The sequence below is a fragment of the Puma concolor genome, chromosome F2 (assembly GCF_028749965.1).
Source record: "Puma concolor isolate L17-30 chromosome F2, mPumCon1.1.hap2, whole genome shotgun sequence".
NCBI lineage: Eukaryota > Metazoa > Chordata > Mammalia > Carnivora > Felidae > Puma > Puma concolor.
This window is the reverse complement of record NC_141684.1, coordinates 48,622,328-48,636,248: the sequence shown is the minus strand read 5'-3', so window position 1 is coordinate 48,636,248 and position 13,921 is coordinate 48,622,328. Positions and strand designations below refer to the sequence as shown.

At 36.3% G+C, this 13,921-nt stretch overlaps 1 protein-coding gene across 5 annotated transcripts in view; it reads right to left on the bottom strand.

The window, feature by feature from the left end:
• The window catches only part of LOC147572006 (uncharacterized), a 170,710-nt gene that overhangs the window by 107,834 nt on the left and 48,955 nt on the right, over nt 1–13,921 (bottom strand). For all 5 annotated transcript variants that reach the window (XR_015246596.1, XR_015246594.1, XR_015246595.1 and 2 more), the window contains one exon: nt 5,365–5,535. Coding sequence is in view for 2 of the 5 variants with exons in the window: in XM_086695135.1 (XP_086551261.1) it covers nt 5,365–5,379 (15 nt within the window). In the remaining 3 variants the exon portion in view is untranslated. The remainder of the gene's footprint in view (nt 1–5,364; nt 5,536–13,921) is intronic.

Here is a 13,921-nt window from a genome sequence, read left to right as displayed (position 1 = left end):
TTCAAAATATTAATTATTTTAATGCTCTCATTCACTTTAAAAATATCCCACTTGGTACATACACATTAGAAAGGCTCTTAAAGTGTATCTCTGCAGGATATTCTATAAAAAACATACTTCACAGTCATAGAATTGGAAAACAACATTTTATATGCTTTCCCTTGAAGATTCACAACCAGAATAATACAGTCATTGTTCTAAGAAGTTCTTCAGCAATTTATTAAGTGTAATTTAATCAAGACACTCTCAAATCCATTTGAACACAGATAAAATTACATCTAGCTAACATCTATGTAAATGTTCTGAAATCTATGTTCTACAGAACACATTTTGGATGCTAGCAGAGCATGATCTTTATCCACTCTGGCTGGTTATCTCAGTGATATAATTTATTTGCATCTTTGTGCATTGGCTGAGAAATTTAATCAGCAATTACACTCATATACTAAAACCTATTATATGAAAAAATTTCCAGAGAATGATGAATTCCCATTAGTAATGAATTATATGGTAGATGTGGAAGGGTATATCCATTTATAAATAGCAATGTGGAGTCAAAGTGGTTAAATAAGATGCTCAAGTCTAAAGAACACAATCTTCTTTTAGATCAGACAACTAAATATGAATTCCTCAAATTCTCAGTAAGGCATGTCATACCTGGCTATTTTGTTGCAGTTAAAATATTGACAACATCAACAACAACAACAACAACAACAACAAACTAACATTTCTATCCTGGGGTTTCCAAAACAAGGAAGACCAGTTGCACTGATACTAAAAAATTTTCTCTTTTACATATTTTTCTGTACTCTTACCTCTTTGGTCTATTTTAGTTCTAGTCTCTCAGGGTAATAACTTAATCATTACACAGAAACACCAAAAATCTAAGAAAGAAGTAAACTGTTCAGCAAATTCATAAAAGGTTGCTACATATGCAGTCAGTTAATATTATGGTGTAAATTCCTCTGTAAGCATTTTAAGAAATAATGTGTGCTCTAATGCACTGTTTGACACAGCATTTAGCTTTTTTTTTTAACCCACTTTATTGAGGTATGATTGACATACAAGAAGATGCACATATTTAAGGTATAAAACTTGGTAAGTTTGGAGATTAGAGTACACCTGTGAAACCATCACCACTCTCTGTGCCATAAACATATCCAATACCTCAAGAATTTTCTTTCCACCTCTGTTTAAATGACTTTTATTTAATGCTATAAGTTTTAAATTTAAAAGTATAAACTTTTTCTTTTTTAAAATTTTTTTTTCAACGTTTATTTATTTTTGGGACAGAGAGAGACAGAGCATGAACGGGGGAGGGGCAGAGAGAGAGGGAGACACAGAATCGGAAACAGGCTCCAGAGCCATCAGCCCAGAGCCCGACGCGGGGATTCGAACTCACGGACCGCGAGATCGTGACCTGGCTGAAGTCGGACGCTTAACTGACTGCGCCACCCAGGAGCCCCAGTATAAACTTTTTCTTAACAGACGGGTGGCAAACAGGATTTCTGAATTTTGACAACCTATAAAAAATCATGAAATGTCTCCTACATCTAATGTTCTATAGCTAGCTCAACCTTACAAAATGTAAGGTTTTAATAATAGTTGTATTATTTCCTGTGCAGAATGGATTATTCTTATCGTGGTTCTCTTTAAAATGTAAGTGCTCTAGAAAGAGCCCAAATGTCCATAAAATGATGAATGAATAAAGAAAATGTGGTATACACACACACACACACACACACACACACACACAATAGAATTACTCAGCCACCAAAAAGAATGAAATCTTGCCATTTGCAATGACGTGGATGGAACTAGAGCGTATTATGACAAGCAAAATAAGTCAGTCAGAGAAAGACAAACACCATGTGATTTCATTCATGTGGAATTTAAAATTGAAAATTAAAATTGAGAAATACTTAAAACACTAGAATACAAAGCCATCAGAAAGATGATATTATGTTATATAGCCTCTGAAAAACTTCTCAACACACTTAGAAAGAAAGGTAGCATAAAAGGCCAATAGCAGCATTATAATAAAAAGAGCTTTGATATTGTATATCCCTGAACTGGTCTCACAAACTCCCAGCCATCATCAAACTACACTTTGAGACCCACTGCTTTAGGACAATGAAAAGACAAACCTTTTTATTTTTTTATTGTTTTAATGTTTATTTATTTTTGAGACAGAGACAGACAGAGCATGAATCGGGGAGGGTCAGAGAGAGGGAGACACAGAATTGAAGCAGGCTCCAGGCTCTGATCTGTCCGCACAGAGGCCGACGCAGGGCTCGAACTCACGGACTGTGAGATCATGACCCGAGCCGAAGTCGGATGCTTAACTGACTGAGCCACAGGCACCCTGAAAGGACAAATCTTAAGTTTATTGGCACCTTTCATCACCTCCCATCTTTGTCCTTCACTCTATACCCTATACTACTACCCTTTATTGCTCCCTAGGAAGCAAAGAATCATGAATGATGAATACTATAAAGTGTAGTTCTTTGGAAATGATATATTTCAATTGTAGTCAAATGATTGCAAACCGTCATTATAAATAGCTATTATTGATTTTTTCTAAGCTATTTGTGAAGTGATAGTTGAGGCAAGATGCCATTTTATAATCCTAAAATCACAGAATCATTAATATGGGGCAAATACAGGTAAGACCATAAAAATAATATCTGGCCAGAATATCTGCTATAAAACTTGAAATGATTAATGATGTCAGGTATATATGTGTGTGTGTGTATGTGCATATGTATGTGTCAAGGGTGGGGAATCCTTAACAGAATATTAGCAGTGTGTTTTGGATCTGATCAAGAGATAACACATGAAAGCACCAAATCTTCAAAGATAAGTTAATTTAAAATAGATACTTAGCATATTCTGTGAATTAGGAATCTTACTTCGCAACACTAGAATTTTGTCTTGTAAACTGCTAAACTAATAAGTGATCTATAACTCAAGGATTTGTGTTCCATACAGAAATTTGTTCAATAAAAATATGTCGGGGTGTCTGGGTGGCTCAGTCAGTTGAGCTTCTGACTCTTGATTTCAGCTCAGGTCGTGATCCCAGCCCATGGGACAAGCCCCCTGTTGGGCTCCAAGCTGCGTGTGGAGCCTGCTTGAGATTTTTTCTCTCTCTTTCTCTCTCTCTCTTTCTGTCCTTCTCCCCCACTCTAAAAAAAAAAAAAAAAAAAAAAAAAAAGCTTCAATAAATGAATAAATCATGGTGAGAAGACCCTAAGGTGCTCCTCAATGATACCTACCTCCTAGTATTCTTGTCGTTGTGTAACCCCCTCCCCCACTGAGCATGAGTAGGTTAAGTATAGTCTTAAGGATAACTATATACTTTAGATAAAGTATTGGCTATGCCACTGCTCTTCAATATTGCAAAACTTAACCTACCTCATTTTTCTTTCAAATTGCCTTTCAAAAGGTAAAACCTGTATTGTAATTTCATTAGACATTACTTACCAAGTGTAATTTTTTCCCAGAATTCATCAGTCTGTATGTATTTAAAAAATGTTTACCTGAATAGATAGAAATGAAATTTGCCTGACAAATTTCCTCTAGCCAAACTGCTGATGAAAACTATGTTAGTATTTAGAGAGGATCCTTAAGGGATTCTCATTTGTAGTCTCAAACGATCTTCTCTTCCTTCCTCTGTGCTCTCTGTTGATGTCGACTCTCTGTGAATCCATGTTTTCAAATGATGCTGGTGCCTTTTTGAGAACTATGATTGTACAGAATCTTACTTTCAAATTTTTTTTTTTTTTACTATGTTAGGGTCATGTTTTTTTTTCAGAGAATAGGGAAAATGTCCTTCTTCTAGGATCTAGGTGTTTGTCACCCAAATGACTATACTATATATAATTTTATTATGTATGACCTAATGTTCTATAGAGTCTCTTGTGTCAACACCTCTTTCTGTTCCTATGCCAGTGCCCCCTGTATTCCCCAGTTTGTTCCAATTCATAGACCTAATGCATCATTTAGTCTTAGCCTCATTTTTGGTCCTAAATTTTAAACTTTATACTTTATACTTCAGTCTCCTCCCTGAAAGCATCCTTCTCCTATGCATGTCAACAAATTAAAATGAAATCTATGAGTACTATTCTGTCATGTGATTCAATGGCTAAAGACATTTTTAAATTCATTTCATGATAATGTAGTATTCATAAAAAGTTAGTTATAGCTTTTTCACAATCAAATTGATTATGAAAATTAAGTGAGACAATATATGTGAAAAAGCCTCCCACAATGCTTGAAACCCTACAGACACCAAGTAAATGAATGCTCTCATACATCTTTTTTTTTCTTTTTTTTTTTTTTTTTTTTTTTTACCAAATGCAATTTCCTAAGCTTAAAACCAGGACTTAAAGTGACACATAGAAGGCAGATGAAGTTCTTGCCTTCAAAAAAAAATAGAAAAGACAAAGGTAATGAAATAAGGCAGGAAACTGTTGTAGGTTCTCTCAGTTTGGTTTTTCTAGTTACTTGCACTCAAAAGCATCCAAATTTAAGCTACTTTAACAATTACATATTAGTTTGTACAACGAAAACTATAGAAGTACAGTGTCATTTGGGAACCCTTCAACTGAACTTCAATTTCTTGGTTTTTCTCTCAGTGCTGCCCTCTCACGGGGCTGCTTTGTCCTCAGACTATTACCAGCAGCAAACCTCCTCTTTCACATTCAGTAAAATAGAAAACCCTGATCTCTATGTCTCTCTCTTAAAAGTAAGAAAATGTTTTTCCCAGCAGTCCCCAGGGTAACCTCTTTCCAGTTTCAAACTCCTAAGATATCTTAGACTAGTCTTGCCTGTAACAATTACTGGCAAAAAGAAAAAAAGCTTTTCATTGGTGGCTGAGCCTCACATCAGTCTGGCTCAATTTCCCTAATCATGTTATAGCTGCACAAAGAGAAGAAACCAACAGTCCACTCATCGGTAGCACATGGAAGATTCCTCTGGGTATAGGAGGAGCACAAAAAGTGAATGCTAATGACAGTGTGCTCCTTGTCAATGAAAATAACTAATCAGGACATACTTTACGAAAGACATAGTAGATTTGTAGGGAGTATGGATGATAGGTAATCGTCTACCAGGAAGGCAAGGCAGGAAAAAGAACTTCAAGGATTACAGCAGGGAGGCATAAAACACCTTACTATGTTGGAGGACTTCTATGTTGTCTGGTATACAGTATATGGTGGCATATTAGCAGAAGACACCATGGCGATTGAGGAGGCAGAAGAGTTTGACTGTATTAAATTATACTGAACCAGAGTTTGACTTTAGGTTGTAAAGCCACTGAGGACTTTCAAGAGAATGATAAGCACATTCATATTTTTGACTTACCTCTGGCACCTGCATGGAGACTGCATTAGAGGGTGCCTTTATAAGACCGTGGATCCAGGTAGGTATTGTAGGTAGTATAATAAAACAGGTAAAAGCTGATAAAGTCCTGACCCAAGGCAACAGCAGTGGGGATAAAGATGTTCGTGATGTAGAACTTCAGGCCTTGGTGATCTAGATGATGGGGCAAATAAAAGAAGGAAACATCAAGTGAAACCTCAAAATGAAGAGTGACATCATTCAATAGTCATTGGAATCTGGAGACAAAAAGAGGTTTTAAAGGCTCTTAGTTCACATTAAGACAGGTTGAGTTTGGATTGGCTGCTTGCATATCCCGTGGAGCTAACCAGAGAGCACTTGGATCAAATCATCTGTGAGAGGAGGGGTCTGGACTGGTGGTATACACCTGCAACATTAATCCACAGTTATTAATTTAAAGTATAAAGGGCTGATATTTTTAAAATACTAACATGGAAAATAGAAATCCACAAAAAAATCTGGGACGAGTCTCCAGAGATAGAAGACAACTAGTAAAAGTGACCATGGCCAACAGTCTTTAGCTGGGTATGCTCCTAATCACTGACATTTACTGTCCTATCTAATTCCTTAAAAAAAAACCACATGAAATTTGCATCATGTTTTTTACTATACAGATCAGAGAAAGCAGGCTCAGAGGAAGATGAGAAAAGATCCTCAATATTAAACAAGTAGTTAAAGGAGTGTGAAGCAAACTATTTTTGAAGATAATTTAAATGTGTTAAATCTATATTAGCAGACTATGTGAACATCAACATGACTAGGTATTTTTTATCGTATCCTACACAATGAAGGGCATAAAACTAACTTTTGTGTCATTTACCTTGGTTGAAGTCGTTTCAGTATGCAGAGTAAAAAAAAAAAAAAAAATGAATAACATTACCAAATCATAAAATCTAGATATTATATTTCTGTGATAGCATTAAAAAGCACCCTTTGAACTTACCTGTTGAACAATACACTTTACCTCTAGAGGAAAATTGAATCTTCTATTATTCTATCTTCAAGGAGAAGGTTTCCTACTATGAGGCCATGCTAGATGGGGCAAGAATTTTAATGGAAATACAAAAGGGAAGAAAATTGTATTGGTCGTTTGATGATTTTCTTCACCACAGTGGTGTATTCTCTTTGTTCTTCTTGAAGCTGTGTTTGTAATTTGTTTTCTGGCCATGATGACCGGTTTAGCTAGATCAAGTTACACAACTGGCACTAGGAGGGTTGTGCCGGGGAAGTGAGGCTAGGAGTGAGATCAACCAACATTAGCTACTTTTCTTTAAGCTATCTCATCTTATCTTATCACCCTCTTCAAGGTAACCAAAGCATTCAGCGCTTACTCCTTCAAAGAACACATGATTTAATAATTACCAAATTGACTTTCAAAAGGCTATACTTCAGAATATTGTACAGAATTTTGGGATGAAGAACAGAACATCTCTTTATACTAAAGAAGCCCCAGGCTCTGAACCTATTCAGGGCATGAAATGCAGGGACAGGGAAGGAAGCAATACTAAAGCCCTAATATGTTTAGGAAGAGTAAAGAAAGCTTCTTCACTTATCGCTTGCCTGTGTAGGGCTTGAGAAAAGGACCTCAAGGGAGAAAGGACCTCACCACACTGTTAATGTCTCTGCAGATAAGCACAGAGATGCAGCCCTTTCCCCTTATCCTCCTCTGTTCCATGTGCCTCATGTAACAAGAACAGAAGGAGGATTTCTATTCTTCTACTGTGGCATGGAAGAGGTGAGCAGCTCTGGGAATTATCGCCTAGTTTTCTTTAGGCTGCTGTTTTTACTAGGCCAAGGGAATATCCCCAACATACACTAAAGAAGCACGAAATGGTACTGTCAGCCATGGATCTAAAGGTTGTGTGCAGTCAGCAATGACCCGAGAGTCAGCCAGAAACTAGGCTCAGCCAATAAGAATATTATGATCTTCAAGATCAGGTCACCTCATCTTACAACTTGTCACTGCCTGTCTCCTGGAACTTTAGATGTCACCTGAGTGATATTAAATTGATGGAAAGATTGAGTTTCTAACATCCATGAAAACGGGGCCTTAAAATTAAATTTAAGGGTAGACATAGTAAAATAAATTTACAGTTCCTTCATGACTGAGTTTATAACCCGAATTTTATACCAGCTACGCTTGCTTTTGCCTCTCACAATTAGAGGAGCCAAGTCCAGAAGGCAGTACTAAAAACGGAGACAAGAAGCAATAGGTTTTGCACTTCTTCTGATCTATGCCTTATACATAAAAGACAAAAGATGTCTTTACTGCACACATGCAGTCCAGTCTATCTCAACAAGCGGGCTGCCCGGCAAAGACTTGCTGCCGACACTCTGGTGCAATTTGCCTGGAGGGTCGTTAGTATAGCATCCTCACAAATCCAGGTGGGAACAGATAGCTGGTGGAAGATTAGGAATCCCTGATGCTAAACACTGCTCATCACCTGAGAGATGGCTGACATTAAACCCTCAAATATAACGCAATCTGTGTGTCTCAATGCTGGTTAGCATTCTATAAAGAGTAGATAAAACATTGTTTTTAAAATGAAAAGCAAGGGTGGGGGGATGAGTGAAACAGGTGAAGGGGATTAAGAGTATACTTATGATAAGCTCTGAGTAATGTACAGAATTGTTGAATCACTATATTGTCCACCTGAAACTAATAGAACATAATATGTTAATTACACTGGAATTAATATAATAAAAATAAATAAAGTGCAAAGCAGAATATCATCTTAGATGTTAGTGTTGGCAATGTCTCTGCCTACTGTCAATACCAAAACATCTGTAAAAGGTATATTTGGACTTTCAAGATTTGTGTGTATATTGGCATCAACTTCTTTTAAGAAAATATGCTTTGGGGAGCCTGAGTGGCTCAGTTGGTTAAGCATCCGACTCTTGATTTCAGCTTGGGTCATGATCTCACAGTTCGTGAGTTCAAGCCCTGCATTGGGCTCTGGGCTGACAGTGCAGAGCCTGCTTGGAGTTCTCTGTCTCCCTTTGTCTCTGACCCTCCCCCACTCATGCTTGCTCTCTTTCAAAAATAAAATAAATAAACTTTTTTTAAAAAAAGGTATGGTTTCAGTGATAGGTTTAACGTGTGTCTGTGTGTAAATATGCCAATATGTATGAATGTATATCTTCTTAATATAGAAAAATAGAAAAGGCAGTGCAAATGTCAAGAGTATATAATTGCCATTCAGTATATAAGATGATTATCTAGAATTCTGTTTCAAAAAGGTAAAGGACATTATGCTGAAATGTATTAATTATAATTTAATTTACTGAGAATGTACCACTCCAGAGATTATTTCTATTTATAGTTATTTTAATGACAGAAGCTGGCATCAAGATCAGTCTTTACATATACTTTTGCTATAGACAAAGAATACTCATGATATGATGCTCCTCTTGAAACATCAAAATGTGTCTAACCATATTTATCTGAGAATTTACAATTGTCATCTGGAATTGGTTTTTCTTTGTCTACTTGTCTATTACAAATATAGTCCAGGGTGAGGATGAAGAACAGTACAAAGGAAAACAGAAAGTAATTTACAAAAAAATAAAACCAAAAAACCCCACTAAGATGGGGCACCGAACTGGCTCAGTCAGTAGGGCATGCAACTCTCAATCTACATATTTCAAATAGGGAATAGTCAAACATTACATTTGCAAAGATGATGGGTAAGAAAAGAACAGGAAATTGGCAATTCATTTTGGCAAGATGCAGGTCACTGATGAGCATTTTCAGAGATGACGGGGGAAGAATAGCTTGATTTTCAAAATTTGAGGAGCAAATGGATATGAAGAAGTGTGTAAAGGCAATTTCTTTAAAGACTTTCTTTGAAGGGAGCCAGGAAATGGAGAATAACTGCAAAGACCTGAAAGAAAAGAAAGCTAAGGTCAAGAGACAGATCAATGTTTTTAAATTTTAAGGGTGGATAAAGTTAAAGCAGAATATTATGGTGATGAGAATGTTCTGGTATGTGGAGAAACCGCTGAGGCAAAGAGCAAACTGGGTTACTCTTTTCTGCTTCCAGATAATAGATTTGGAAACTGAAGTTAATTCAAACATTTAAAAGAAAAAAGAAGATTCAAGATTAAAACTTTTAAATATCCCCAGTGAACTTTTGTGGTGTTTAGCAATGGTCTTTATTACATCCTGACTAAGTCTTAATTCATGTGATATCTTGTAACATTTTACAACTGAAGATACATGATGGAAAGAGATGAGAAGACTTAACAGACACTTGTCACTCTAAATATTGCCTGGGATTTTTAAAAAAAAATCAAATCTTGTAAAGAGCCTCTAGGCTAATAAAAGATTACAATCACTTCTGAAAGGTGAGGCAAATTTAACGTCTCTTGCTTTAAAAGAAAAGTAGCTGATGAAAGTATTTTAAAATCCCAGAAAATGAATGTCACAAAATCAGATGGTGAAATATAAAAATCTTGCTACGCACTAAGTAAAGATCAAAGCTTGGGAAGTCAAAAAATTTTTCTTAGTTGGTATATTATTAGTATGTAGAATAAGCTATTGAAGAAAGTAATAAAATCTTTAACTATGAAAATGATTTAAGCATTTGGACTGCAAAGTTTACAGCCTTCAAACATTAGCTCTGTAAGTGGAGAGATCATTAAGAACCATATGGCTCCCTTTTTTGTAAAAGCATTATTTCAGCAGAAAGAAAGATAGAACAGAGTCAGTATTTTTTATTTTAACATATATTGTTAGGGGTGTCTGGGTGGCTCAGTGGGTTGAGCATCCAACTCTTGATTTTGGCTCAGGTTATGATCTCACAGTTCATGGGTTCAAGCCCCGCATTGGGCTCTGTGCACTGATGGTGCAGAGCCTGCTTGGGATTCTCTCTCTCCCTCTCTCTGCCCCTCTCCAGCTCTCTCTCTCAAAATAAATAAATAAACTTAAAAAAATAAAGCACAGGGGCACCTGGGTGGCTCAGTCAGCTGAGCCTCCGACTTTGGCTCAGGTCATGATCTCACGGTCCATGAGTTTGAGCCCCACATCAGGGTCTGTGCTGACAGCTCAGAGCCTGGAGCCTGCTTCAGATTCTCTCTCTCTCTCTCTCTCTCTCTCTCTCTCTATCTCTCTCTGCCCCTCCCCTGCTCATGCTCTGTCTCTCTCTCTCTCTCTCAAAAATAAAGATTAAAAAAAATAAAGCACAAGTTGTTTTTCTCAAAAACAATTAAAACATTAAACAAGTAAAATCTATTGTTAATCAAATAATATGAAAAACAAGTCAGCCTGAAAAACTTTGACAGTAGCCTTGTGTTAGGTAAAACATGTCTATGCTTAGCGAAGACCAAGGAAGAAAAAAATAATCAGCCAGAATTGTTCAGGTAACTGAAGCACTATGGAACTGCAGGGTTTTACAATAATAGTATAGATTAGCTGTACTTAACTGTGTTCAGTAATTTGATCATGATGCAGTTCTGTTTTCTTTGGCATTTATAAGCATGACAACACAGAATGCTGACAATACCCTCTTGCAAACTGAAGAAGACCATGCAGGAAAATATTTCAATACTTCAAGTCCCCAAATACTTCTCTATCTCCCAAATATCTAGGTCAGTAAGAAAAACTGTGCTTTATTTACTTCTTACAGTCATTTGGTTGATAACTGCCATGTTGCTTAATATACTTGAAAACTACTCACCCATAACCCACCACCAACTCACAGTTCCTTTGCTGATAAAAGTTCCTGCACAAAGTTAGGCAAAGGGCAATCAGTTAACCAGAACAAAATGTGTATCCATCTAATGACAAGTATCAATTCCAAAACAAGGAAGCTTTCCTAAGAAATTAAATGCTAAAATCAGGAGATTGTATAATTTTCATGTCCTTAAAAGCTTGTTAATATTGAGTTTTACACTACAAAAGAAAATTAAATACTGATTTTTTTATGAGGCAGAAAAAGAAATCTCCCCTTTGTTTTCCTTTCAGTTCAACAGAATTATCAGCATGAAGAGCTTACACACCTTATTTCTAAAGAGTTCATCTGATTTAAACACATATTATAATATCACTTACATAGTCCAAAATGGACTCAGACATGGACAAGAAACAAGCAGGCAGAGACAAATTGGTAGGAGTACTCGAGATCTAATGAGGACCTATAAAGAAGCAGCGTGAAAAGGGTCAGTATAACTTAAGTGTCTGGGCAAGAGAAGTAGTGCAAAAGTAGCCTTTGGGGCACAGCAGTTTTTGATATGCAAATCTGCTCACACCTCATTATAAATCTGGGAATAATGTCAAAGCAAGGTGGGAGTAGCCCTGGTTCACATGCCTTACCTGACCCCTCAGGTAAGATTTTGTTTTGATAAATGACAGCAACTGAACAGAAAATATTCGGAATGAGCTGAACTTAACAGGCCATGAAGGTGCAATATGTCCAGAGACACTCATTTCACCACCAGTCTTCCAGGTTCCATTCAGTTCTGTGCTCTGCTGAGGAAGTTTTTATTGTGTTGTGCTTTCCAGTTGGGTACTTTTCCTTTGTTTCCATAATTCAACAGCCTAAATCTTTCCTTATACTCCTTCCAATGAGTCACTATCACCTTTTTTTTTAAAGATAAATTCCTGAATTTACTGTTGTATTTGTTTACTTATTAGAAATATAACTTGTCTTTTTAACCGTTAGTATTTTTATTGAAGTACGTTAGTTGGGGCTCTGATTACAAAATCACACAGATTCTGAATAGTCGGTCCTTAATTTTGTTGTCTCATAGCCCTATTGTTTTCAGTGTGTAATTTTTACAAATACACTTTTTTAAAGGAAGATGTATATTGCAATATAGCAAAGTATCTGTAATACTATTCCAGCTCGTAAGTTGGAACACTAAGAAAGTAAAAAAAAAATCAGTCCCTGCCCCTAAAATATTTCCTTCTATCTGAGTATTATTTGCAGGACAATGAGCAGGAATGTCACTTTCTACAGTACTCTGATAAGTCTGTGTGTGTGTGTGTGTGAGAGAGAGAGAGAGAGAGAGAGAGAGAGAGAGAGAGAGAGAGACAGAGAGAGAACATGCAGAACAGTCAGGAAGAGAGAGAAAAAGAGCTATTTCAGGGAGCCAAAGGCTAAAATACATGATGCCATTAATCCTTGCTATTTTAGCTAGGTCACATTCTGTTCAATCAACATCCAAAGATTATAAATATTCATAAAGGAGCCAAGGTTTTCTTTAAATTTTTTTAAAAATGTTTTATTTATTTACTTTGAGAGAGAAAGATAGAGTGCGAGCAGGGGAGGGGCAGAGAGAAAGGAAGACACAGAATCCGAAGCAGAAACAGGCTCCAGGCTCTGAGCTGTCAGCACAGAAACTGATGTGGGGCTTGAACTAACAAACCGCAAAATCACGACCTGGGCCGCAATCCGACGCTTAACTGACTGAGCCACCCAGGTGCCCCAGAAGTCAAGGTTTTAAAGACTGGGAAATAAGGCCACATTTAGACATTAAAATGTGTCTCATATTCAGCCCACTGTTTCGAGAAACAGAGGTGAGACATACCAATTTATTTTTATAAAGATGCTTATATATAGTGTTTACCAAATGTGAACTAGCAATTCAATTAAACAAGAACTAAGAAGGCTGCTTTGTTTCATAAGGTTGCAACAATTAGATATTCTTTTTATTCCTTATGTCTAATTTTGTGACTGCCATCAACATATCATGTAATAAACAACCTCTTAGTGTCTGCTTCTATCAGAGAACTCTCAAATATTGCAGAATAGGCAACATGTCTATATATTTTGTATCCCTAACACAGTGTTTAGAATGCAAATGTTTGTTGAATTACTCAATCATATGAATAAACAAACAAGAAAAAAAATTATGTAAATACTGATCTTCATCTCACAACTTGTCAATTCCTAATCTTAGATATTAGGAGCTAATATACTGTCCTCGAGGATATCCACACCGCACAGTATTTTATTACTACTTCTTTCATAGCACTTATTATGGTTGCTACTGTATTGCACACCTTTCTGCATATGTCCATTATCACCACTAGATGGGGAGCTTTGGAAGGTACTCTCATGTTCTTTCTAGAGATTACCATAACTTTTTATGCCTAGTAGATGTTGAATAAATATTCTCTGAATATAATGTCTTTTTTAAAGGATATTAGACACAATTTTATATAACAAAATTATCAACAGTGAAAATTTCACTAATTTTAGGATCCAGAAATCATATTTCAATATTTAAAATAATTTTTAGATAAGTGACAATTTTCATGAGGCATTTTGATATGCAAAATAAAAATAAGCATTCAAGAATTTTTTTGAGGGGGGGGGCAGAGAGAAACAGAGTGACCCCAACAGGGGGCTTGATCTCAGGACTAAGAGATCATGACCTAAGCTGAGCTAAAATCAAGAGTTGGAAGCCTAACTAACTGAGCCACCAGGTGCCCTAAACATTCAAGAATTAAAAAAAAAAAAAAAAAAAAATCCTTGGAATCATAAAGTGTTCATTTATATTTTTAATCATAGTTTAT